The following is a 27,958-nucleotide window of genomic DNA, read 5'->3' as shown; positions in this document are numbered from 1 at the left end:
TGTGATTGGTTATTTTGTTTTATTTGCAGACTGAAGTCACTACATAAATCCACCTCACAGTCCAGCACAGGGATACTTGGCATAAGAGAGACAACAATAAAAAAAAAAAAAAATACAGCTCTCCATTGTAAGAGGAGCCAAGCTCATCTTGTTCCAGTCCAAGCCAGTGAGAATCCAGAATTTCAGGTCAAAATGGAGGGGGAGGGAGGGGGCGGGATACTGTGGGATGAAGGAATTCAGCTATCACCATTGTCCCACAAGGTCCTAGGCTGGGGTAGGTGTGGGTCTTTCTGGCATGCAGCCATCTTTGGCAAACTCTCCTATAAGAGGCATGATGATGTTAGTTTGGTTGTACCTAGGAACTCCGGGAAGCTGTCATACTCCCCCTCAAAGGCTGCTGAATGGTCTATAGAGTATGGGGTGAAGGATAGGAGTTTCTGACAGTAGTCACATGACTCTGGTATCAGTGTCTTGGCACACAGTTGCCATGGACACCCTGCCATTTTTGTTTGTTTGTTTTAGGAGACAGGGTTTCTCTGTATTGTTTTGGAGGCTGTCAGTCCAGCCCCGCCTCGAACTCACAGCGATCGCTTGCCTCTGCCTCCTGAGTGCTGGGATTAAAGGCGTGCGCCACCACCGCCCGGCCACCCTGCCATTTTTTATATTCTCCCTCTCTCTTCCCTTAGGCTCTCAGGTCTAGCTAGTACTCTGGTCAGATGGAAACAAAAAGCTAATTAAGAAAAGCCCTAGTCAGGAACTTGGTTAGGGACACAGCTTCAGGCCCAAATCCTCTTATTTGAGCTTTAGGTGACATTTGGAGAGCCCCTGGCATCTCCCCATAGAGCCCTGGGGTTTGTTTGCCATCAGCCCTTCCGGCTCGACCAGCCCTGTAAAAGTGAGATGTGTCTGGCCCTGGGGTTTCTCCTAGGACTGTCACTCTGCTGTTGTTCCTGTCCCATCCACACCAGTACCCCCACCCCACCCCATTCCTCACCTTAACCAGCTTCCTGTGTCACACAAGACCACAGCCCGTGTGTGGCGGCAGGTGACACTGGAAGGCTTGGCGGTTGAACACCCAGGGTCCTGCTCTCCTCCTCCATGCCCCAGCCCTGCTGCTCTTTGCAAACGTCCTGAGAGTGACAAGTCTGACTCTCTCCCCCCTGCAGCTCAGGTAGCAGCAGAGAAGAGGAGAGGAGACAGGGCTCATTCATACACTCAGCAGTGCCCAGGTTCAGTACTCAGTGAGGGCTTCCAGGGGCCGGGGGCACCTAGCTGCGGCCCAAGACCACTCGGTTCCTGCCTGAGGAAAGAGGCACCTGTGCATGGCAATGTGGATGGCAGCCACCACACCAGCTCCAGGCCACAAGGCCTGTCGGTGAAAGCTCAGGCCTAACCTAGCCTCACATACAGATGACTCAAGCTAGGCCAGTCCAACCGTGGGCGATCCTCCCACTCCCAGTGAGTTAGGGGTCTGGAAGGCTGAGTGGAGCTTGGTTAACAATTCCGGCTCCTCGCCCTGGGCCCCACTTTTCCCAGAAGCCTCAGGGGCACCCAGAGGGTAGGCCTCCCTGGCCCTGCTTGTCCTGGAGCAGGTAAGGAAGGCTAGGCAGGCTGCTCGGAGTCGGGCTAGGTCCCTGTGAGTGGTCTCGCTGACGAAGCAGTACAGCACCGGGTCAGCTACACAGTTGAAGCTGGTGAGGAGGAGGGAGAAGTGGTAGATGTTGAAGATGCTCTTGGCAAACTCGCAGCTGGCCTCCCAGAGGCTGCGCACCAGCAGCAGCACGTGGTAGGGCAAGAAGCAAGCCAGGAAGATGACCACAGTGCTCAGCACCAGCCGCTGAATCTGGTCCTTGCGGCTCTTCTGGGTGCCGTGGCTGCGGCGCACGGCGCGCAGGATGCCCTGGTAGGAGGCCAGCAGCAGGCAGATGGGGAAGAGGAAGCCCACCAGGAAGCGGTAGTAGTTGATGCTACGCTGCCAGGACTGGATGGGGTAATGCTCAAAGCAGACTCGGTGCCGATCCTCGTCCTCGATGACCTCCTTATGCTTGAGGAAGTAGATGCTGGTCAGCAGCTCCTTGGCCCAGATGAACACACTGACACCCACGGCTGCCTTCAGGGTTCGGAACTGGTGGAAGCGGAAGGGGTGGGCCACAGCCAGGTAGCGGTCGATGGAGATGCAACAGAGGAAGCCCACGCTGATGTAGATGTTCTCATAGAGGAGGATGCCACACACCTGGCAGGACAGGTCACCGTGGGACCAGTTGTCGTGCTGGAGTACGTACTGCAGCCAGAAGGGGAGCGAACAGATGTAGAACAGATCTGCAATGGTCAGGTTGCACAGGTACACTCCCAGTTCATTCCGGGCCTTGATCTGCAAGTAGCCGAAGTAAAGGGACAGGCAGTTGGCCGGGAAGCCTACCACCAGCACGGTCACATAGACCACCGGGGCCAGCGTCTGGTGGATGGTGTGGTCGATGGGGCAGGATAGCGAGGAGTTGTCCGTAGTGATGTTCCCCATCTTTGGGCCAGAAGGGGCCTCACCCCTCATGCGCTTAGAGATGGAGTCAATCTCTCTAGTGCCATCTTGTTTATAGATGGTGACTCAAGTCTATCAAGATCTGCTCCTCACTGGTGGTAGGAGAACCCCTACAAGTCAAGGCAGAAGAAGCTTTCAATAATCACAGCTAACACCTATGTAACACCTACTGTATGCCAGGCACTGTTCTATGCACTGCGTTTGTTCACCTAGAAACAGTACCACCAAGCAGCTCCAGGGCAACTGAACGCGACATACCAAAGCACTGGGGTGTGGCTTATGGCTCCCCGTCTGTGGCTTCCCTTATGTATTCCCTGCCACTTATTTATGTTTCTGGTGACTTGATACAAGCAAGGGAGGCAAAGAGGAGGTCCTAGGAGCATAACTGAGCCTGGATCTCCAAAGGAGACTGGAGGCAAGAGTATTTCCGACTTACCCACAGCGTGAGGGCTGCGTCAGCTTACGTACCAATAACAGTCTGATAACATTATAGGACTGTAGTAACTAGATACAATCCTGAGGCCACAGCTGCTCCAGGGGCCTCTCCACACAGCATTAGAAGAGACACACCCTGGTCCACATCCTTTGGTGCTTGGCAAGAAACAAAGGACAGTTTCTCCTCACAGGGCCCTGCCCAAGTTCCTGCTACTCCCCAGCAAGTGTGGCCTCTCTCATCTCCCGGTGGATCTTGGGCAAGGTTCTGGACTGGGGATCAAAAGAATCAAAGGTCAAGCCAGGGCCAGCCACTTGCCTGAGTTTGTGAGTCTTTCTGAGCCTCAGTTTCCTCCTCTGGAATTTGGGGGTTAAAAGCATCTTCCCTTTCTGGTCAGGACCACATGGTGGATGGGCGGCTGCAGTGTGTATCAGGGGCAAAAGGGGGCCTCTGAGACGCTCACTTCCTCATCACATTAGTGAGGTGACTGCATTGAGAATTTTTGTTTGTCTTGTCTATGAGACAGGGTCTCACCATGTTGCCTGGGCTGTCCTGGAACTCACTCTGTAGACCAGGCTAGCCTCAACTTACAGAGATCCGCCTGCCTCTGCCTCCTGAGGGCTAGGCATTGAGAATTTAACAAATGGAACTCCAGACCACGATAATGTCTAAGGATTGAATGCAATGTTTTGTGGACTGTGTACTTGATAATTAGCGCACCAAAACAGTAAAGGCTTGAACTGTTCTATTGATTTAACCCTTCTCTCTCAGCAGGAAAATCTCACTGGGCTAGCTACACCAGCACTTTTCTTTTCTTTCTCTTTCTATTATTTATTTGTTTGTTTTTGCAACAGTTTTGTCTATTCGTGTAGTGTCCTTAGTGCCAGGAAGATAGTCCGTTCCATCTGCCCTGCTCAATTGACCTTTTCAAGCCATTTTGCATTTTATTCCTTGAAGGAGTTGTTTCAGGTACAGTATTTGCTGTCTCATGATGAAACTTACTGTCAGGTCTCCTGCACATTTATGCTGAGGTCATCTGGAAGGCGACACGAAACTGTGGTCTTTCGAATCTTTTCCCCCACTCTACCCCTAACTGAGAACGGACTTTCCTTCCCCTTGAGAGTATATGTTCTCCTGACTGAAGGTTCTAAATTAACGTACTTGGTGACACCTGCAGATCAATACTGTTCTCTGCGCTCTCTTCAGAGAGCTGAGGGCTAGCTGGGCTCTGGAGAGAAGCCTCTTAGAGACCATGACCAAGTCTCAGCCGACTGCAAGACTCCAAGTTCCTGTAGCTCTCTCCAAAGCTCCTCCCCTCCACCCCAGCTCTCTTCTCCACCACTATCTCCCATCTCGCCTTGGCTCCTGCCTGGCCTGGGACCACCAGAGCAGAGATGGGCAGAGGAGCCGCTGTAACCTACTGGGAAGGGGCTCAGAGAAGTCTGGACCCCGCAGCTCCAGTCCCAGGGTCCCTGAGGACTAACGCAGGGAGTTTCTCTGAAGCCACACTCCGTCTTGTAGATAACCATGCACGATCACCCGCTATGACCTGTGGTTTCTGTAACCTTGACTTCAGCTACCCAAGGTTAACTGTGGTAGAGAGAAGAGTGTAGCACACGGATGTATTTTGAACTTGAGAAGCTGCAGCAGGAGGTTTCAATGCCATCTTGTGTCACCTGGTCACTTAAACATGATGATTAAATACCACTACCACGTATATTATATATGCACATAACGTACGTGGGAGTGGTGGCAAGTATCCACAGATCTGTAATCTCAATAATTATGAGGCAGAGGCAAGAAGATCACGGTTAGTTCAAGTCCAGCCTGGGCTAATTGCTTAGTAAAATTCTGTCAAAAAAAATGATTTCTTGAAAGAGAAAAACCATATTCAAATAAATACATTACAGTATGCTATTATAATCATTCTTTTTATTACTGGCTATTGCTCGCATCTTCCTGCGTCTAATATACAAATTAAACTGTATCATGGGTACAGGTATGCACATGTTTGCTAACTCATGGTATAAACAGAGGTCAGTACTACACACCTGTGATTTTAGGCATCTGCTGGAGGTGTTGGATGCGTGCCCTTGGAATAAGGTAGACCACTCTGGATATTCAGCTTTCCTGGATAAAGGGACCCGAATTCTCTTCCCTTTTAGTGAGCAGGAGATGGGGGCTGGTCTGAAGCCACCCTCTCATTGGATTCCAACTCCCTCAATGGGATGATTTAAAGCCCATCCCACCCTTACCCAAGCCCTCCCCGCCTCTCACCCTAACCAACCTCTTTCCTCAGAAGCCCCTCCAGGCCCTCTCTACTGACTACCCTAGCTCTACCCCATCTCTGCCTCTCCCCAGCCCCAGCCCAGCCCTCCCACTCAGGCCCTTGTGCCGGTCACAGCCATCCTCCGGAGAAGCAGCCCGAATGTCTCCTTGCTTACACACTTGACAGCAGATTCTCTCACACCTAGACTGAAAGCCAAGCACCCTTGCCGACCCTCCAGACCCCTGGTTCTAGTCCTTGACCCTGCCTGCCACCCCACCTGGAGGACACACGGCAGCCTCTGTGCCTCTGTCCCTCTACCTGGGTCTTGCCTAGCGGCTCCTTCCTGGAGTTCTCCTCACTGTGGCACATCCCCCTCCCCTCCACCCCCCCCCCATGCCTCCCACTGCATAGCACCTGCTCCGGCTCTGCTAGAGATCTGCTCCACTGTCACTTCCTGGAAAGGCTTCTCCTGGTACCACCTCAAACACACACACACACACACACACACACACACACACACACACACACACACACACACACAGGAAAAGAAAAGGTGGTGGCGAGTGGGCGGTGGTGGTGATGGTGGGGTAGTACATCCGGACATCCACAGACCAGAGCAGACAAAGCCTCCTTGAGGCATGCCCTGTCAGGTCTTGGAAATTCCCTGATAGTCACCAGGCCCCAAGTCTGTTGTTTACTAGTGGTGAGTGTATGGACATGTGGGGTAGGGCGGGGTGGGGCTTGTAGCTTCCTCTTTCCTAAGCCAGCAGCAAGCTACTTCTGGCAACCAAAGGCATAAATATACAAGCCTGCAGAGCCAAGAAGCAGCGCTGACTACAGTGAAGTTGGGGCACCGCCCACGTTCACTTTGGAGCAAAAAGAACAGCAGTTCTTGAACTGGCTGCATCCGAATCCACTGGAGGTTTAAGACGTTGCCGACTCTCATGGTCCTGAGTTTCCAAACTGGCTGGGTCTGAGAAAGGGGCTCTCAAAAATGTTTACATCTCAAACAAGCTCCTAAGAGATGCAGAAGATGCGGGGTTGCTGAGCCATGGATCACACTTTTTGAATAGCAAGGCACCAGAAGAGTCTAGAAGGTCATAGGCTCAGATTCTGACCATGCCCCCTTTCATGAGTTCCTGGGGCAGGAAGCAGATGCAGCCGGAAGAGACTTAAAACCCAGCAGGAACTTTGGGCAGAACAGGGCACAGGCATTTCCAGACTCTTTCTGCAGGGAGTGGCTCCAGCAGCCCTCAGGGCACGGTGACTGCAGGTGCTACTGTGTCTACTCCTTTAGCTTGCAGAATGTTTTGCACTTTACTTAGGGTTCCATGCCTGCACTCTGGCTCCACCTTCACAGCCCTGTTTTGTTTCTATTTAAGACATACTGTAACCAGAGACACAGCAACTTGCCCAGCAGTCCAGGTTTCATAGAACGGGTATTTGTGGAACATGTAGAGCGTTCGTGGAGCCAGGCTACATGCATGGGAAACTAAGAGATAAAATGGGAAAGAGCTCCAACCCCAGGGAACCTCCAAGACCAGAAGTCAGGGAGGCCACATGCATTGACTACATGAGAAGCGGCATCTGGTGGATGCGTGGGCTTCTCTCACACATGCATTCAGGGTTGGCTCACTCTTGTGATTCTTTGCATACATTCTGTGGTTCTAATCCCATGACAGCCTGTTGACCCCCAGAGCTCCCCCTCACTGAAGGCTGCATATAAACCACTCCTGCCACCTCACGGGGCACGCTCAGTGGGGTTCACGCTAGGTCCCACATTTTCTCCACTAATCCGTTCTTTAAAAAGATGCCCCCACTTGCCAAGTTCTTCACCTTGAATGGATGTCCTTAAACTTCCTCCCTCAGCCTCCTTCACGGCTTTAAGTAAATTGCCAACTTCTAGAACTTTTAACTCCTAAGTTTTTGAAAGCATCACTCCTTTCTTTCTCTCATCAGCACCTTGGTCAAGACTTCCTTCTTAGCAGGGCGTTGGTGGCACACGCCTTTAATCCCAGCACTTGGGAGGCAGAGGCAGGTGGATCTCTGCGAGTTCGAGGCCAGCCTGGTCTACAGAGCGAGTTCCAGGACAGCCTCCAAACAATACAGAGAAACCCTGTCTCAAAAAAACAAAAAACAAAAACAAAAACAGACTTCTTTCTTGAAGTAGGTGTGAATGCCTTAAGTTAGGTTCATGTCTGTGACTCACCATCTAAACTCCATCTTCCAAAACACAAATCTAGCAAGTCATACGCTGGCTGTCCAAACATTCACCCATCCACCCAGTCACCTATTCACTTTCTCATCTATCCATTCCCTATCCACCATCACCCATCATACATACATACATGCATACATACATACATACATCTATCCTTCATCCATCATCCATCCACCCATCATCCATCCATCCGTCATCCACCCATCATCCACCCATCCATCCACTCAGCCTCCCACCCATATCTATCTACCCAAACATTCTTCCTAGAACAGTACTGAATGTCCACTGTACAGAAGACATTACACTATACCCTGACGCTAACAGCCAACTTCATTTCATTCCCATGAGGAAGAGCAGATCAGTGAAGTAAACTCCAAGGATTTTGTGGGAGTTCTTTGGAGGGAGCCTACTCCAGTGAGGGAAGCCTTCCTGAGCAGCAACAGCCAAACTAAGGCTATGAGAAAGAGGAAGAGCTTCCCAAACAGTGGGGAGTCTCTGCCTGTGGAAAATGTGTGCATGCTGTCAAACACAAGAGGGAGGAGTGAGTCCCTTTGAGGAACTGAAAGTAGCTTGGCATGAGAGCATGTCAGTATGAGGCAGGCATGGCCAGAGAGGAGACAAGAGGCTGTATGAAATGCCAACAAATAGAAAGGAAGGGGGGATGGAGAGGTTCTTTAATGCCTGGTCCTCAAGCCTTCAAAACTGGCCCGTTAGATGGATTTGTAGGTGGAGGGGTAAGTGGGTTGAGTTGCTGGGTTGGGGTAGATGTGCAGGTGAAGGAGTGGATGAACGGGTGGGGATGTAGGTGAGTGGACAGATAAATGAACTGGTAGATATACTGAGTGAGGGGCGGGCAGGGAAGACAGTTGGAGAGGATGAGTGGATAGGTGGATGGGTGTGAATTTGGAGGCTGGGTGCTGGAGCAGTGAGGTCACTTGCAGAAGTAGGAGAGTAAGAACTCTCTGGGACCGCCTTAGCTTGATGGTGACTCCCACACAGCCAGCCCACACTCCTGCCACTTGTGAGGATGAGCAGCCTCCCGGGGAAGGCATCCTTCTGCCCATCCACTGGAATCTATCTACCTGGAATCCAGAACTTTCATCCTCACAAACTAAACACCGTGTTGGACACAGAAGTGTTTTTGAAGCAGAAAAGCTGAGGCCCTTCTGCATGGAACTTTCCGTTAGCCAACAGTTCTGTACATACATTCCATGTCACCAGTGAGAACACCGAGGGTGGGCGATGAGCCAGCCTCCTGGAGCTTCCACAGCTGGGGTATGGCAGGTCAGGCTTTAAACTTCTACCCCAAGTTTCCTTTACCCACCACTTTCCAACCACTGATCAGGGTCACCACTGAGCAACCAGCTTCAGCTTCCAGACCTCACAGATACCACCACAGGGGCCAGTAGGCTTTGCTGTGGGCTAGCCTCCTGCTCCTGAAGGGTGTTTCACAGGCTTACTTTCTATGCACCCAGTTCTTGGTCTCCCACAATGGAGGGACACGCAGAAGGCAGCAGGAACAGCTCTCTGCCATCTAGCTGAAAACTAAGAGCTGTACACAAAGTGACTCAATGCCTAGAGGCAGACCCTTATACACATGGGAACCAGGGTAGAAGCCACCAAGGGTTTGATCGAAGCCCTGACAGGAAGAACCTCTCAAGATGAAGCTAGTTCCAGGTAGGAGAAGAGATAGAGAGTTGGATTTCTCCTGGTGCATGAACAATTATCTCCCCCAGCTCCTATTCTCCTGCGAGCAAGCACCCAGGCAGAGTCTCCTGGTGCCAGGGACTGCTCAAAGCTTCAGACCGCAGAGCTGGGGGTTTCCTGTAAGCCTGCTTCTCTTCCCTCAGCTGACCAACCACCCAGATATTTCCACAGGCTATCTCCACAGGGATTAGGGTACCTAACTGTCCTATGAAGGCTGACTCCAGAGGAAGTTTCCCCAGGGAAGGGATAGAAATCAACTGTTTTTTCCTTCTATTATCGCCTTTCCCCCAAATAGTCTCACTCCTGCAGTGGCAAAGATAATCAAATCTCATTTCTAATGTACTGTAACAGTTTCAAAGTCAATCCAGTTTAGGCTTACAAAATCCCTGTAAGTTGGGTGGGGCTGGCATTGCTAGCCACTTCACAAAACCTGAAGCCCAGGGAGGCTGAACCAGTTCCCGAAGCTTAAACAGTAAGTCAGGATGGACCTGAATCCAGGACAAAGGCAGCTAGGCACTCAATTGCTGCCTTAAAATAGACAACAGAAACAAACCACAAACAATAGAAAGAAATACACTTGACAGTATGGCCCTGTGCACACACACACACACACACACACACACACATACACACACACACACACCACAAACGAATGTGGATTGAGAAATAAACTCCCCCAAGCAATGCTTACCTTGATGCTTGTCATGCATGCTGGTATTTTCTCTCTATTTCATTTCCTTTATACACAGGTCTTGGGCTATTAGATTGATTTCTGTCCCAAAAGCTGGTCAGTTTGGAAACTATCCAATCCTATACCCACACTGCCTGGCTTTTCTGGAGCCTCCTGGAGAGGCAAAGGAAGGCAGAGAGGTGTCTACAGCCAGCTGAGGGGCAGAGGGAGAGCTGTCAGTGAAGTCCAGCCTCAGCAGCCCAGGAGTCCTCTGCAGGAGAACCTAGGAAGAGTCGGCTCTGACTCTGTCTAGCTAAGCTCTCCTCTCACACCTCAACTAACTATACTCTGTACTCCTACAGCTCAGCTTGGCAATGCATTGGCAACCCTGCACCAGGACGAGCTCTCCCTCTCTCAATTCCTGCAGAAAACCCTCCCAGCTCATCTAGAAAATCCCCAGCTGGAGGCTACCCATTCCTGAGCTGAGGCAGAATCATGTGAACTCCAATCTGGTGTCAGGCTGGGCGGTTGCCGAGGAACCGCCCGCCAGCAGGAGGATGAGGGTGGCAGCCTGGATCCCTCCACACACCCTCCATCCTTTAGGCTTGCCACATGCTCAGGTGGAGTCGGGAGAGAAGCCTCACTGCAAACACTCAGACTTGAATTAAGACTGGTGCCCGAGTGGGGGCTTAGAAAGAATTGGGCATCCTAATTTTAGCTATCACCACCTCGGGTACATGCTAGACACCAAGAGACACAGAACACTGAACTTCTTTCACTGAAGCCCCTCAGGTCTGCACTGTGGTTGCTGACTTAGGGACACCAGAGGTAAGGACAAAGTAGCAACTGATAAGACAGGAAAACTGCACTCCTAGCCTCAAATCCTTCCTCCCAGCAACTAACATCTAGGTTAGTGGGTCTCAGCCCTGGTCACATTTGTCAGAAAACACTTCAGAGTACTTCAGAGTCTATTTACACACACACACACACACACACACACACACACACACACCAGCCCTATCCCAGCCTAATTAAATTGTTCAAGCATCACACAGAGCAGGGTTATGAGGGTCAAAGCTCTGGGCAGGATAGGGTGTGTGGCCTCAAGCATCAACCAAGAGCAGGACCCCACCCGTGAACTCTTTCTGCTCCTGGAAGTCCTCGTGAAACCTTCCTGTGTTCATTTACCCACTGTAGTACACAGGACAAATTTTAGAAAGTTCTCCAGTCCAGCCCTGCAATTATAAATGGGGAAACTTGGTGTCCTGAGGACCAGAGGTCAGGACAGAGCCTAACCATAAAGGATGACTGAGCTGTGACTGAAACCTGATGTTCTTGTCAGGGGCCAAGACAGAGTCCCTCCAAAGCAGGGTCCTTGGAAACCCATCACAAGATATCCCCAGAGCCTGTGCACACCACACACCACAGCACCCAGAGGACACAACATCACTGTGATGTATGGGACTTGACTTCTCCAGAGATCAAACTGCTATGGGACGGTGTTAGCTGAGGATCTTTCCAAGAAACGCCGGCACATAACACCTACATCACTTGCTAGTCGGAGGTCTTATGTTACAGGAAGGGCTGCCACTTGTTCTGGGGTGGCCATCTGTTAGAGTCAGATGTTATGCCTGAGGTCTACAGTGTACTTGTCTGTCCATGATGTCACACGGGGAAGAGGCGGGGAGAGTATAAGACTGCCTGACTACCACCAGGTCACAGAGAGCGGCTCTGACCCTCCCTTACAGTGTGGCCCAGCCTAACAGGACATTTATGCACCCACACCATTACCCTGACACCTTCAGGAGCCAGTAATGGCATTGTGAACTCCCTCCAGCACACCCAGGGACAAGAAAAATGTCCTAGACCTCTGTTAGCAAATGCACAAATCTTCATCTGGAATAGGCACCCCCGGCAAAGCCACCATGGCCTCGAGCATATTGATGGAGTGATTCCTTAGTCTGTGTCCTTGTACTGCCATGCAGTAAGAGAAAACAGAGCCATTGCTAGGTGGTCTTTGGTGCTGGGGTTTCTTTTTCTTCAGTAGTGACACACACAGTGGCCTCATGAATCCTAGAAGCCCCATAAGCCCCACCCTTTATAAATTTCTCCAACAAAACCTACAATTAGATAAAAGCAAAGAGCCTGTGGCACCCTGCTGTAGCATCAATAAAAGCATCACCCTGTACCTACCTCCAGGATTCTGCCCTTCAGCCAAAGGAGAGAACATGGGGAGCAGATACTGCCCAGGGCAGGCTGGGATAGGAGGGTGGGATTGAATGGGGCCAGGCCTGCCACCTGCTGAGCTTCTGCTCCCTCCTCCCCTCCTCCTAGGATTTAAAGACACAGTCCCCCATCCCCCACCCTGTGGCATTTATTTATTTGTTTACTTATTTATTTGGTGGTTTGTTTGTTTGTTTGTTTTTTGAGACAGGGTTTCTCTGTAGCTTTGGAGCCTGCCTTGGAACTCGCTCTGTAGACCAGCCTGGCCTGGAATTCACAGAGCTCCACCTGCATCTGTCTCCTGAGTCCTGAGATTAAAGGTGTGTGCCACCACCGCCTGGTAAGATGTGGTTTCTTATGTAACTCGGGTGACCTGACACTTGACTATGTAGCCCAGAGTGGCCTTGGACTTATGATCCTCTGCCTAAGCTGTGCAAGTGCTGGGATCACAGGCATGCATCACTACAACTCTCCTCTATACCCCAGGCCCTGTCACAGTGACAGGACCGTGGACCCCACTGGACTGAGACCTGGTTGTCTCTATTGTGCCACAGCATAGACATCTGCTTCTGGATCCGTCCCTAAAGAGTTGTGAGCCTTCCTCAGCTGCTTTGGGAGCTGTTGGCTGCCATTTGTTTCGATACAGAAGTCTGCTTGGAGACAGGGTTCTAGACCACAGGCCTCGAGTTATCTACCATCTCCCCAGGAATCTAGGCAGCATGGGGGGGGGCAACATAAATGGCCCCTGGGGTCTACACATATGGGAGTACACATGGGAGTAACTGCGTGGCCACTCAGAGGGAGGAGCATGGGCTCTGACTCAGACCTGGAGGTCAAGTCGAGCACTTCTACTTAGGCAACTTTGAGAATCACATATGCTACCAGTTTCGTGAAGCTCCAAGATGATGAGACTCAGTAAAGGGGCTGGTGTTTAGTAGGTCCTGAAAAAGAGCCAGTGAGATGATGATGGCTGATTATACTGAGCCTGTATTTAGAACAGCCCCCTCTCACCATCTGATGACCCAAGTCAATGCAGACTGGGCAGATCAACTTGGGAAATGGTGATGGAGCATCATTACCATCAGGGTTTTGAAAGACTCAAATTACTCCACTGATTTGAAGCTAATCAGGGTGGAGGGTCTGAGGGGCTCCCCAGGGGCTCTGTAAGCAATGCCTGTAATTAGCCATCTGCAGTTTACTGCAGGGAGCCTCTCTGGATTGTGTCTTCAGTAGATGTGTGTTAGCTAGCACATGCTTGATTGCCAAGGGAACTCTGCAAGGGTCATCTAGACGCCCAGGGGTGCTACAGGTTCCACAGGGGTCAGGTGTGGGTTAAAGATGGCTCTGAAGATTAAGCCTCTTCACTTCCCAATGTGTGCAGCACCAACACCTTCTTGAGGGTCTGGAAGAACCCGCAGCACCACGATATCTGCAGTAGCCACTGAGGATGTGGCTATCAACCAATGCCTGCTCTGGTTTTAAGTTTCAAAACAATACTGTGTGCACGCATGGACACATGTACCATGGCGCATGTGTGGAGGTCAGAGGACAACTTTGTGGTGGTGATTTTCTTTTTTGTTCCAGAGACTGAACTCTGTCACCAGACTTGCCCAGCAAGTACCTTCCTGCTGAGACAGGTTGCATGTTTTATTTCTTCTTCTTCTTTTTTTTTTTTTTTGAGACAGTGTCTCTCTACATAACCCTGACTGTCTTGGAACTCATTATGTAGATTAGACTGGCCTTGAATTCACAGATCTCTACCTGCCCTCTGCCTCCCAAGTGCTGGGATTAAAGGTGGGTACCATAATGTTCAATTCTGTTTTATTTCTTATATCGACCCTATGCTACAGGGTCATCCCTGCTTTATAGATGACAGAAATGTGACTCAGACAGAAACCAGTTTGCTCAGGGCTACATAGCTGGTAAGCACATGGGCTAGGATTTGAACGTGGGCATTTGACTCCACATGAAGCTTTAGACCAGGGCTTTCCTGGTCCCATTGCTACTAAAGCAGAATGCCACAGAGTTGCTTAAAAATAATACAAATCCTCAACTTACTGTCCTAGGGGTCCAACATCTGATGTAGATTTTACTGGACTAAAATCAATCTGTACACAGGCTGTATTTCTTTTTTAGGGGAAGCTGAAAGGGGTTACCTCATCTTTTTTCAGATTCTAGAAGCTTCTAGAGTGCCTAAGCTGTGGATATCTTTCCATTTCCAGAACCTGCAGTGGTGGACTGAACCCTCTTCACCTTGCATGACTGTCTGTCTTCTCTCTCTGCCCCCTTTTCCACTTTGAGGGACCTTTGTGACAAACTGGGTTCACTCAATTGACACAGGAAAGTCTCTATTTTAAGGTCAGCTTACTGGCAACTTCGCTTCCTCCTGCCTATGACCTTAAGTCTCTGCAAAGGCAATGCTGTCACAGACCCTGGGGTGAGGAGCTAGACATCCTGGGTTGGGGAAAAGAAGACAGAGACCTGGATATTGCCCTCGACCCCCATCCCAATCTGGACAAGGTCTAAAGCCATGAAACAAAGCCACATGACCAATTCTTCAATGTGTGTGTAGAGCGGAGCCTTGGGTGGCAATGAGCAGGAGCTGTGCCCCATTCTAAAGGGTGGAGGGGAAGTAGCGCCAGTCTCTTATTGTCCTGTGTAAATCAGCCCTTTCCCAACCTCTGTTCCTCTTCCCCAAATGCTCTGTACCCAGTTATCAACAAGTACTTCTCCCCGGCCTTGAAGGCCACCCTGTTTCCCAGGCATTCAAAAGCACTGCTGTTGACCTTGACAGTACCTGTATCAGTAACCCATGGGTGCCTATTGAATGCAGATTCCAGGCCCTGCCAGGCCCTGGGCCCACAGAGTCTCATAAGGGCCTGGAGAGATGCCCAGTGGTTGGGAGCACTTGCTGTTCAATTGTGAGGAGCAGAGTTTGAATCCTAGAGTCCATGCAACATGGCTCTTGTCTTGTTGGGCATGACGGCACACACCTTTAATCCCAGAATTTGGGAGGCGCATACAAATGGATCTCTGTGAGTTTGAGGCCACCATTGTAACACTGAGTTCCAGGAAGTCTGAACTACATAATGAGAACTTGTCTCAAACAACAACAAACAAACAAAAAACAAAGCCAAACCCAAATGAACCTAAACCCTGGGCCCTCAGAGATGATAGCCCAGTTGTTGTTTAAGAGCAACAACTACTCTTTCAGAGGACCATCTGCAACTCCATTGCCAGGGGATCTGATGCCCTTTTCTGGCCTCCAAGAGCACAAGGCATAAAACTGGTGCACTCACATACATTCAGGCAAAACAACCATATACATAAAATAAAAACAGGTAAATATTTTTAAATGGAAAAAAAAACAGAGAATATCCAGGGAAAGCTGGATATTCACAAATATCTGCACAAGAAAAATAACAGGGTCCATTTTCAAAACAAAAGTACCTTGAGGCCCAGCCACAAATGCACAGAAAGCTTTGGTTCCTGCTAATGCCAGCAAGCATAGCTACCCCCACCAAAACTAGACATTTAGAGTAGAAAATTATCAACAGCCAGGCTTCCTTCATGATCTGTAGAGGTCATGTCCCCAAAAAGCATAAGTAAATAAGCAAATAAATAAATAAGTAAGCAGAATGTAAAAATGTTGTGATAAACCCACTCAGGGCCTTCACTGAAAAATAGGCGAGCATAAGTAACAGATGATGTTTGACTCTATTCCCCACCCCCACTGTCCCAATTGCTCAGCCATTGAGGACAATGAGGAAGGGACCCACGCTGGTTCTCTGCCCTTGATTGGTGCACTGGCCACTTACTTCTTTGGGTTAGTGTCAGGCTTGCAAGGTTACAGCATAAACTGCCTCACTTTCAATGCTCCGGTCACCAGGGCTTATTATTACGAGAGTGGAGTGTTTGCTCATCTCAACCTGTAACTCCAGATCCAGGCCTATCCTAGCCTCTGTACACACACACACACACACACACACACACACACACACACACACACACACACACACACACACGCACGCACGCACGCACGCACGCACGGACACATCTTTAAGGGATAGCATCTGTTTCAGCAATCTCCTGGGTGGGTATGACACATAGGTTTCCTGGTCGAGCTTCGATACCAGCTTCTCTGTGCAGCCCTTCCAGAGCCCAGAGGGCAAACCAATTTCCCCTCCACTTCTACACCATCCACTCTGCCCTTCTCTGGGATCGATTTGTCCTTCCCTGGCTGACCTGTGACTCTAAAGGTCACTCTCATTATGACAGTGAGAGCTGGGCCAAGGACCTCACACAGAAAGAGGTGTGGCAGGGAGTTCTCCTGGCAGGTGAGTCAAACTGAGGGTACAGGAGATGGGTACTTGCATGCCCTGAGCTATAATCACACATAAGGGAGGCCCTGAACTTCTCATAGGCTGTCACCCTGTGGGGAAGACATGATCACCGCAGCTCTGCCATCCAAGTGAGACCTAGGGATGTGGATGTCCATATTCTCCTCCTTTCATGTGTGCCGTCGGGCAATGACACCACAACCCCTTGCACGCTGGGCCTCTGGCCTCTACCTCACCCTTGAAGGAGGACCGAGTCCACTTTGTCTCCCACCAAGGAAGACGTTCACTAAGTACACCAGGTGTTGGAGTGTATGAGTGACTCTACACGCATTTCTTCTGCAGCCCTCCTGAAGCCTGGTGTGGCTGAAAGTGGCCAGAAGCTAACAAATGGGGGTCGGGGAAGACCGGCAGGACATGCCACGGAGAACAGGAAGAGGGCGAGTTTTTAACCTAAAGGTGTGGGGGGTTGGCTCCGGGTGAATATGAGTCACCACAGAAGCCTGTAGCCCAGCCAGAGACTTCAAGCCAGGAGGGGCTGCAGTCTGAGGAGATGGAAGCTGTCTGAGCATCCTTCTTGCTTCAGGCCAGCGTAACCCCAGGCCTTTGGGTTGCCATGGTAACCGAAGTCTGCTGCACCCTCCCCCTACACTTCCTGCCTACCCACCCTGAGAGCTTTGTGCCATCAATTAATGATCCAATAAAGTCTGACAACAGTCACCCAAGCACAGGCTGCTGGCCTCCTGAAAGCAAACAGACTTCTCCCGGCCACTGGGAGGCATAAAGATGCTCATTGCACTTGACCTCTGGCCACCTGCTAAATTCTTTTTTTCCCCAAATCTAGCTTACTCTTTCTCTGTCTTCTTCCTCTTGATTTTGAAGGCATGAGGTTGCCAGGGGTGAGGACTGATGCCACAGAGACTTCCTGAGAAACACGCTGGGGAAACCACCACACAGGAGGATGCTTGCTCCCTCAATCTTGACTCAAGACCACAGACACTGAGTTGTGTGTCACTGCTGGTTCTCGCCTGGAAGAGACCCTTCATCTTTGCGCGAGACCAACTCACATCACCCGGAAGGGAGGGAGGCTAAAGATCTGACTCAGTTGGTAGAAACCTTTCCTAGCACAGAAACACCCTGGGTTCAGTCCTTAGTCCTGTATAAAACCAAGCATGGCGTCCTACAGCTGTAATTCCCAGCACTGGAAAGGCATAAACAAGAGGGTCAGAAAGCCCAAGGTTATCACCAGTTTTACACCTAGTTTGAGACTTGTTGTGGAATAGTATTTTAACGAGGCAGAGATGTGTTACATTTGTTTATGCTGCAGATTATTTATGTGAAGTTGTGTTACATTTGCTTCTGCCGCCTTAGTTAGATACCTAAAGACGTGTTAGATTTATTTGTGTTGAATTTGTTTAATTATGTAAAGATATGTGGCATTTATTTCACCTCGTAAGGCACCTGATTGATTGATCTAATAAAAAGCCGAATGGCCAATAGAGAGGCCAGGAGAGGGATAGACAGGGCTGGTTGGCAGAGAGAATAAATAGGAGGAGAAATCTAGGCTCAAGGGAAAAAATGGGAGAAAGGAAAATATGAGCAATGAGAAAGAGGGACACCTGGAGCCAGAAACCAGGCAGCCACCAACCGGACATGGAACAGATAGAAAGAGGGAGCGGGAGGGAGGGAGGGAGGAAGGGAGGGAGGGAGGGAGGGAGGAAACAAGCGAGCCCTGAGGCAAATGTAGATGAAGAGAAACAAATTAAAATAAGAGCTAAGATAAGGCTGAGTAGTCATAACTAATATTAAGTCTCTGTGTCATGATTTGGGAGCTAGTGGCAGTCCAAAAAGAAAAAATCTGGTACAAAAATCCAGCCTGGGCTATATCAGACCCTGGAAAGACGGGAGTGGGGTGGGTAAGCCAGAGAAGGGAAGGGATGGCTCTAAGATGGCTGCAACTTATTTAGCACTCATCTTGCAGGACCTAAGATCCCCTCTAGGTCCTGGTGGACTCTGTGATCGCCTGACCAACAGAATTAAGTGGAGCAATGCTGTCTCGGCTTCTGGGCTCCGCCTAAGGAGACAGACAGCTCCCACTCCCTATCTCTGGGGATAGCTGCTAATTGAAATGTAGGTGCTAAACTGGAGGGAGCTCACCCATCAAGACAAGGGCTGACAGCCCCAGATGAACCCCCAGCTGACAGCTGGGACCAACTCCTGCTCTACGAGTGTGTGATCCAATCGCAGGTGGGCTGCCCAGCTGACAGGGTGCCTCTGAGCCCTTCCTAAACCTCGATCTTTTGAGCAACATAAACAAGTGTGCGGAGCCCATATCCTTTTTGCTCGTTTCCCTTGTTTCTTTAATTCACTGTATTTTGGTCACATTCACTTCCACACTCCTCCCCCTCTCCCTAACTCCTCAAAGATCTGCCCATCTCTCCTATCCTCATTTTTAAATAACCATATTGAATCTAATATGCTACCCATATACTCCTAGGTGTGGGGCCACCCATTGGAGCATGGTTGACCTACTATGGGTCACACCCTTAAAGAAGACTGGCTCTTCCTCCCGTCTACAGTCCCTATCTGAGCTCATGTGTCTAAAGTGCTTTTGCTCTGCAGGCGCTGGTGGTGCACAACTTTAATCCCAGCACTCGGGAGGCAGAGGCAGGTGAATCTCTGTGAATTCAAGGCCAGCCTGGTCTACAGAGTGAGTTCCAGGACAGCCAGGGCTGTTACACAGAGAAACCTTGTCTGGAAAAACCAAAGTAATAATAAATAAAGTGCTTTGTTCTGCTGCAGTGGCTATCGACTCTCAAATCACTTTAGGGTTTACCGTGTACTGGGTTCATTTGCACGATTATGTGACTTTAATTTTTGTATTGACTCTGTCATGTGGGTATTATCATCTCCATTTCCCCACCAAAAAAACCAAAGGTTCAGAAAGGGAAAGCACATGGATTGAGGTCAGCCAGCTGGAACAGGCCTTTCAATGCTAGGCCCCTGAAGGTCCCAGTTTAATTGTTCTTCTGATTCTAGTCCCTGTTAGAGAAATCTCTTCCTACAGTGTGCAGTTTAACCAGAAAATGTATTGGGGGTGGAGGGTGGGAATTCTCTGAGTTGGTATATACACTTTGAAGGTCAGAGCTCGTGTGGTCTCATCAACACTAGAAAGTGAACGCTTGTGACAAGTCCCTTTCTCAGAGGGACCCTACAAAGCTTGAAATGAGGACGCTTGGACTGAAAATGTGCATTGCATGCATGCAGTCCTCTGGAGAGCAGGTAGGAGAGAAAGGGTGAAGAAGGAGAATAAAAAAGAGAAGGAACCCCAAACTAACAAACAGAAGGGGTTGTTCTGAATGAAGCCATGAAGTTCTGGAACTGGGCAGACAACTCAAGACAGTTCATATACAGCCTGCTCGGCAGACAACTCAAGACAGTTCATATACAGCCTGCTCGGCAGACAACTCAAGACAGTTCATATACAGCCTGCTCGGCACTGCACACTGAGCTGTGAATCTCCCTCTCTCCCTCTTGGACACTCACATCCGTACTGGAGACGAAGGCAGGAGGAATGATGCAAGTCATAGCTTTGTCTGTTGTCTCAGATTTGTGTCATTTCAAACGACCGTCAGATGGGAGGGCAGTCGACTGTCCCATGTCACCTCATTCAACTCTGGGGTTCATCCATTCATCCACAGGTACCCCCTTCCCCTTTCACAGCAAGACATGCCCAAATCCATTCGGGCACACTGGCACGAAGACAGCGTCCTTTTGACCCAGTGCTGAGCCCCGGAAGGCTTGCTTCCCTTAGCGTTTGCATTGCTTTTGTTCAGCCATTCCTTCATCCAGACACAGGACCTGGGACACAGCTTCCTCTCTGGGCTGTTTGATTCCCAAAGGGGATTTAGGGGTTCACACCAACAAGAGCTGGTACTGCTCCTGCTGACTGGCGGTGGGCTAGCTTTCCCCTTCCTGAGTGGAAGGAGAGGACATGGGAACTGTTTGGAACTCAGTGTCTGAGGTGTGACCAGATCCTGCCGGAAGAAGGGACACACAGATTCGGGGAAAGGACCCCACTGTAATTCTGGGGTCATCAGAACTTGGAGAAATGAAGGGTTAAAGGCCTCACACTTTTTTTGCGGGTGAAGAAATTACCAGGTGGCCACGGAGTCAGCCGCGGGGGTGGCTGCTAGACCCGGTGGCGACCGCATAAGGAGACACCCAACCTAGGAGAGGACCGGGAGGCGCCAACGCTCCGGGGCAGACACCACCCGGTTCACAGTTCTGCGGGCCCACCGCACAAACACGATGCTGTTTGGGGGTGTGCCCGCTTCGGCCATGCACACGCGTCTGCGCGCAGCCGCACCCGCATCTGTCGCCCGGCAGAGGTTGCACGCCCGATCCCGCGGTGTGCGCTCTGGGGCAGAACCCATAAGCCAGTCGCAGAACCCCCACACGTTTCTGCCCGCCCTGGCATGCCAGCGACCCGGGACCGTGGCAAAAAGAAGGAGCTTGGTTCGCGGGGACACGTACCTGCGCGGCGACAGTCTGGGACGTGGGCCTGCCGTCCTCCGGCGCGGTGCACGAGCGGCCGGGAGAGGCTGGGTACTCCTGCAGGCAGGCAGGTCTCTTTCTCCTAGCCAGCCTGGTCCACGTTGTGCGAGATTCCTCCGACTCCCAACCCCCGTCAGGCACAGCCAGACCTGCCGGCCCACGCCCTGCAGTTCACCCTGACCGCAGGCCACAGGCGAGGCGCCTGCTAGAAGGGCCGAGGTGGCCAGAGCGCGCGTCGGTCCCCGGAGGTGCAGCATCCCCCGCCCCCCCGCTAGCATCCTGACCTAGAGATTTGCTCTGCGGAGGAAGCCTGAAGGGCTATGGAACTTCTTCAGTCACCGGCACTGCCAGGGGTGCTGAAACTCAACACCGGAAGCTGGGAGAAAGGTGGACAAGAGTAACCTTTCTGTTTACCTACTGTCTCCAACATCAGTGGCACATTAGTGGCCACTCAGTAAAAGTGAGTGTCACAGATCTGAGCCTTTCTCTACCTGCCCTAAGCCTCCTGGATCTCAGAACCAGTGCTCCTAGAGCCAGCAGGGGTGGCCCAGGACTTCACAAATGACCTCCTCTGGTTTTACAAAGACATAAATAAAAACTAAATGCCCGTGGCCCTAAATGTTCCCAAATAACACTTTAACAAAAGTCATTGCATTGCTATAAGCACCTAAACATGTTGATCTGATTAACTCTAGAATATACTACTACTATTTTTTCCATTTATATGGGGAGATACTGAAGCACCCAGAAGGTCAAATAATTTGCCCAAGGCCACTCAGCTATCAAATCTGCATCCCACCCTATGCTGCCTTATGTGGTTCCTAGCTCTCTGGCTACTGCGTATCTAACTTCTAGGCTGGCTAACCAGAGACCCCGGGGATTATCTGCCTGTCTGACATCCTTGCCTCCACTGCCCCCATCAATGCCAGGTCACTGATGCATGTGACCATGCCCAGCACTTTTCAAGAGTGCTAGGCACGCACCTCCCCAGCCCCTGTTTTGTTTTTTGTTTGTTTTGTTTTAAATTGTCACTCTGAATGTAGTTAAGAGTTTGGGCTTGAAAGCCAGAGCATCTGAGTTTAAATTCCAGCCCTTTTTACTGGCAGGGTGACCTTTTAGTCACCTTGTGACCATTTCCCCGTCTGTAAAATGGGGACACTATCCAAGAATGGGACTGTAATGTTGCATGAGTTAAACCAGTGATGTCTTCTCAACTCAAGGCTCAGCACACAGTCAGGGACATTCAATGGATGTCAGTTGCTGTTATGTCTTTGATGTTTTACTGTATCCTTAGAACTCATGCCTGAGTTTTCATTGTAATTGGTTTTATTCTCTCCATCTCACGGATCAAAACGCTGAGGTGCTGTGAACTGCCTGAGTCCACGCCATTTTCAAGTGACCAAGCCAGAACTCTAAGGGAGTTGGGTCCCTAAAACTGCTTCACTCAATAATTATGCTCCACCTCTGCCTGTCTCCCTCTCCTCCTCCCTCCCTCTCCTCCTCTCCCTTCCTCTCTCCCTTCCTCCCTCCCTCCCTCACTCTCAGAAAGAAGAGGGCAGTTCTGAAGCCCACTGTTGCTGACTCTCTGGCTGTGGCAAAAGTTTACTACAAAATGAACCCCACATTGCTGTCATGTCCTACAGTTCCTGTGGCACGGTGGATAACCTATGTCATACCCTCTGGTTGGAGGCCCCTGACTTAGGGTAGCTGAACTTAATGGTCCTGTCTCTATCCCATAATCTATTTGCAGATGCCCAAACAATATCTTGTGCCTCTTGCTGCCAACTCTGTGTGCTGGGAATTGAACCCAGGGCCTCATATATGCTAAACAAGCACTCTACCCCTCAGCTACACCCCTAGCTCCTAAATGCCCTTGAATTAAGCTTCCTGTTAATTTGTACTTTGCCTTGTGGAGACAGGAGGATGGCTCTTCCCCCCCCCCCCCCCCCAGTTTCTCAGAGCAGAACAACTGGTGGTAAAGATATAGAAGGGACAATTCTGGCCTCCCTTTCCATAAGAAAATTCTAGATTTGAAAAGGCGAGCTGGGCATGGTGGCACAATGACACGCCTTTATTCCCAGCACTCGGCGGCAGAGGTAGGTGGATCTTTTGTGAGTTCAAGACCAGCCTCGTCTACAAAAGGAGTTCCTGGACATCCAGGGTTGTTACACAGAGAAACCCTGTCTCAAGCCCCCTTTCCTCCACTCGAAAAGGCAAATAGACTCACCCCCCCTTCCCACTCTTTTGGTCAGACTTTGCTGGGGTTCTTTGCTGGGGTTCTTGGGGGTCCAGGTGACTAGTCTTTGGCAGGGGCGGTGGAATTTGTTGTACTGCACATGAAACCTGGCAACAGTCTTACAAACAACACACAGCTCACTGAGTTAAAAGGAAGTATGTGTCAGTTGCCAGGAGCTTCCTGGGCCTGGAATGCTGATTTGGAGTGCGCTGCTAACAACCATCTTTCATGCTCACAGAAATCCCTTGCCGCGTGGGCAGGGTTCCAGAGACAAGGCCGGAAGTTCTCTGTCCCTGCAGGTACTGTTTGCTCCAGGTTTTCTTTTCCAGTCTCCTGTGGTTTGGGGTTCTCCTATTTCTGTGTTTTGTCTTGGCATTTTACCTGAAGACAGTCTTTATGCTGAGCACGACAATGGGTTCATTACAATGGGTTCATTGTAGTTTTCGGTATCAAGCTTGGGGTGATGCTCTGCAGAGGTCCAGAAAATGGCAGACATCCTGTGTGCATCTCCTCTTCCCAGCCACACCCACTCTCCGCCCGTTTCTTGGAGGACTGAGTCCTGGCTCCCTGCATTTAGCCAATAGGAGGGGAATGGGGACTCAAGGGACTTAGTCCCTCTGCCTAGTGGCTTTAGGTTGGCTGCCTCCTCTTGCTGAAGGTGTCGGTTCCAATGAGCTGCCCTTCTCTACTCTCCTCCCACAGGCCTCCAGGGAGCCCCTGGTCCCCAGATAATGCTCATTCCATGTGACCATCCCTGGATCCCCTGGATCAGTCTTCTGGACCCTGCCCCTCAGGTCTCTGCTTCCCACTGGGATTGGGACTAACAGAGAAGCAGTGGACACACACAGAGAACAGAACGGGGTGTTAAGAATGAGCAAAGATTAACTGCTTTTAAAAGTCACTGTTTCCCCAGCTTGCTCGTGCAATGCGCTTAGCTGGCCAGCCTCAGAGCAAATCTCTCTCCATTCTCCAGGTAGAAGAACGGGCAGTTACTCCCTCTCCAGTCCCCAGTGCCAGCTGATTTCTGTACCTGCTCAGCCTCCCATCACCGTGTGCCCTGCACTTCCTGTCACCGCGGGACATGTCCTAGGCAGAGCTGATCATGCAAGTGGATACAGATAGACAACTTTCCTCCTCAGAAATACCCGCCCTTGCTGAGTCAAGCACCTTCTAGAATAGTCTGGGTGGCAGGAAGCCGGGTTGCTCTGTGAGTGATCATTTCTGGCATCAACCACACACCAGCAGGCTGGGGCCTGAGCTGATTCATCAGATGACCTGGGCAAGCAGAGTACCACATGGCTGTTTCTGCTCCTCCCTAGATAATCTCAGAAGCTGTGACTAATGGACATCTGAAGACAGGAGATGCTGAGGCTGGGGTGTGTGTGTGTGCGCGTGTGCGCGTGTGTTTGTGCACGTGTGTGTTTTGGGGGGTGGTCAGCTCAAGTCCAGGTGGAGTAAGAGCACATGCATTGAGTGCAACATGTCTCAACCTGTGGTTCATCAACCTGTAGTTCATGACCCCCTTTGGAGGGTCACATAGCAGATATCCTGCATATCAGATGTTTACGTTAAGATTCATAACTAGCAAAGTTATAGGTTACGAAGTAGCAATGAAAACAATGTTATGGTTGGGGTCAACATGAGGAGCTTCATTAGAGGGCCGTAGCATTAGGAAGGGTGAGCAGCACTGCTACAGTGGGCTGAGCTTGGGACTCCAAGGGGAAGCCTTCAGGCCAGGTTTGCTCAGGTTGAGTTCCTTGAGAAGGAGGAAGTGCAAGGAGCTTTGGCAGATCTGATGCTGTGAAAAGTAGGCAGCTACTCTGGAACTCAGTTTCCTCTCTAAAATGGGCTTAATATAAAGATCAACCTAAGAATCTAATACAAGGGGATCCCTCACTTCTGATTGGCATAGACACCAGGAGACTAGCTGGGTGTGCTGGTGCAGGCCTGTGATCCCAGATGAGGTGGGAGAGGTACCAGTCTGAGGTCCTTCTAGCAATTTCAAAGGCAGCCTAAGCAACTTGGTGAGACTCTGTCTGGTAACAAAAACAAGAGTTGGGGACGATGTAGCTCAATGGTACTTGACTAGTATGCACCAAGTCCTGGGTTCTATTCCCAGTCCAGGAAGAAAGGAAGGAAGGAACTAAATTTACAGGGGTAAAGACAGCAGGTGAGACAGAGAAGGCACCAAAGGGGCTTTGCTGGCTGCAGTTTTGTGAGCCGGGATGGGGCCCGCTCAGCTGGCACAAGCAGCAGCCACCTTGGTTCTTATGGGCTATGCACCGAACCCTGACTTCTCCATTGGTGCCCTATGAGCCTCAGCATCCCTCTGAGTCTCCAATTTCTTATTTGTAAAATGGCATCTCTAACAACACCTCACAGGGCTGCAGCAAATGAGTTAATGAGTTAACTCCTAGAACTATGCTCCATGAACGTTAGGCCATCCCTCCACCCTGGGAGCTGTTGTATCTGACCTTCAAAATTCTGAGTGCTGTTCTGAGGCACTGACTGCATTTGTGGTCATTTCTTGTAACAGTGACCGGAAATGAGTACAGCCACACTGAGTCCCTGCGTAGCAGTCACCTTGAAGGATGGACAAGACAGAAGGAGACCCCACAGCATTTTATTGAGCACTTGTGGCTCAATAGATCCATCCATCATCTCCTCTGTATAGTTCCACAATCTAGGCTGCGGAGGCAAATGTCTGTTGCTTGGGTACTACCCAGGGATGGAACCTTCCAGGATGGGAGAGCTCAGTTTCTAGAGAAACCAGGCTCTCATTAGGTTTTTCTTTGGGGTTTCTGAAGGACAGAAGTGTGGGTTTGGATGAGGAGGCAGGAGAAGGGCAGAGAGAAAGACAGGACATCATTGGAATGGGACCAAGAGAACAGCTACTCATTCACCTGTATCTCCCACACCCCAGGGTGGGGCACCTGGATAGTGACGGGAACAAGGAGACACCTTTCATGATATACGGAGTAGCAAGCAATACATCACCACAAGAAAGCATGGTGGGGTTACAGGGGGAGAGGTAGAACCTCTTAATGGGTGCAGGTCAGGTGGCTTCCTGGAAGAAGCATCCCTCCAGCTGCTGCAAACAGGATGATGTGACCGGCAGGTGCCGACTGGAAGGGTTTAGTGATCGCTGTTGTTATTCTCTCTCCAGTTCCTTTAATATGTCCAATTGCGCTAAGGAGGAAGTCTACGTTGGACGCAAGCGAGCTGTGCACGCCGCTGGAGTTCTTTGCTGCAATGCTAAGGGCTAGCTTTAGGCCAGTCTGCAGGCAGCAGTGCAAGGCTTGAGAGCTCTGCTCGGTCATTTTTTGTCTAACTTCTTTCGTTTGTGTTAGGACACGGATTTCCCTTTTCTGGGTACGGAATACAATTTCTCTTTATAGCAAGAATCTCTTTTGATTCTTCCCGGCAGGGTTAGTTGACAGGGATGAGCTCCCTTCACCCCGGGACAGAGCTTAGCTCAGCAGTGGGTTGGTCCATGTGAATGAATGAATGAATGAATGAATGGGAGAATTAAGGAAGGAATGAAAGTCAACAAATGACTCTTTGCCCTTCCAGTCTCCTTCTTCTCCTACGGCATTCCTCTCCCTCTGCCATGCCACTGATGGTCCCTGGTCTCCTGTCCTACACATTACAACTAGGAAGGTCAGGACATGCTTGGGCAGGGCTGGATTTCTGAAACTTGCTTCCCCAGAGAGCCCAGGCCAGGGGACCTCTCTGAACTGCTGACCCCACATTGCATGGCAGGTCTCATCAAAGCGGATCTGAGAGTGCCGGCTATCTCCCACCCCTTCTCTCCATCCCCGCCCCTAGGCCTTTATTCCTGAGCCTGAAATTTGAATTTTCCGCTGCTGCCAGAGGGATCCAGGACCACCATTGATGAAGGTCAGCCGTCTTCCCCTAGCGCCCGCAGCCGTGCTTTCCTAGCGGGTGTTATCTCCCAGCTGTACCCACCCGCGAGCCGTGGAGCCACTCACCTCTCTGGTGGGCGCGGATGGCACGCAACTCGCAGGGCGGGGGCGTGGCGCGGGCCCGATGGAGGCTTAGCACCCATCTGCACCGACCCGACCCCGGTGAGAGCGCGCTCCAGGCTGACACAGGGAGGCGCTGCCAGCTCTCTCCCAACAGCCCGCAGTGGCCTATGGAGGGTGCAGTCTTCACAGGCGCTGGAGATGGAGGGACTCAAATCCCTTCCCCTGTCCTTTTGAGGTCCCTGGTGGCTGATTTCGCCTAGCTAGGCAGACTGACTAGGATGAATGAGGCAACTTACTGGGATGGGTCACCATGATGAGCCCAGCCATCTTCCTCTCCCTCCTTGTCCAGGCACTAGGTGACGACAGTGCAGATCCGCGTCCCCCAGCTCTGGCTGACTTCAGGCTATGTGCTGCCAGGCAGAGCCTCAGTGCCAAGCTGGCTTTCTGCTGTGCTCCCTGGAGAAGGGAAAAAGGCGTGGGGGTGGCTGGACACTGGGTCGACCCGACACAGGTTCTCAAACCCGGGGTCCCCAGGGCTGAGTCGCAGTGTGGCTGAGTTTGGAACGACCTGCCCTGTCCAGTGTCGCCTGTGTCACCAGATACTGAGTTGGTTTCCCCTCGGTCGCTTTCCTGCTTCTTGGGCAGTCTTAGGTCTGGAAGGACAAGGAAGCCACTAAAGGAAGAGCTGCTGTGGGTGCATCTACCCATCTGTTTCAGGTTAGGACCGACAGCCTCGATTCTTTAGTTTTTGGTTTGGCCATTTCTAATTGATCTTATGCC

The 27,958-nt window shown here is 50.8% G+C and overlaps 1 protein-coding gene across 5 annotated transcripts; it reads right to left on the bottom strand.

Annotated features, from left to right (window-relative positions):
• Positions 1-27,940, bottom strand: Gpr68 (G protein-coupled receptor 68). 5 transcript variants are annotated; one of them, XM_040742624.1, is made up of 2 exons: positions 27,182-27,940; positions 1-2,646 (listed from the first exon to the last, which is right to left on the bottom strand). In XM_040742624.1, exon 2 carries the CDS (start codon positions 2,546-2,548, stop codon positions 1,421-1,423), a length of 1,128 nt encoding a protein of 375 aa, XP_040598558.1. In that variant the 5' UTR covers positions 2,549-2,646; positions 27,182-27,940; the 3' UTR covers positions 1-1,420. The 5 variants fall into 5 exon arrangements, with proteins under 5 accessions (XP_040598558.1, XP_012967540.1, XP_005068462.1 ...); XM_013112086.3 differs by lacking the exon at positions 27,182-27,940 and adding an exon at positions 20,933-21,148; XM_005068405.4 differs by lacking the exon at positions 27,182-27,940 and adding an exon at positions 9,858-12,123.
• Positions 27,941-27,958: the final 18 nt, after the last annotated feature.

The sequence above is a fragment of the Mesocricetus auratus genome, unplaced genomic scaffold (genome assembly GCF_017639785.1).
Source record: "Mesocricetus auratus isolate SY011 unplaced genomic scaffold, BCM_Maur_2.0 Super-Scaffold_15014, whole genome shotgun sequence".
In the NCBI taxonomy this organism is placed as follows: domain Eukaryota; kingdom Metazoa; phylum Chordata; class Mammalia; order Rodentia; family Cricetidae; genus Mesocricetus; species Mesocricetus auratus.
The sequence above is the reverse complement of the archived record's forward strand: the minus strand, read 5'-3'. Positions and strand labels throughout refer to the sequence as shown.

Excerpts from the sequence above, each read along its gene's own strand:
- Gpr68 (XM_040742624.1), bottom strand. The coding sequence starts at position 2,548 with ATGAGGGGTGAGGCCCCTTCTGGCCCAAAGATGGGGAACATCACTACG.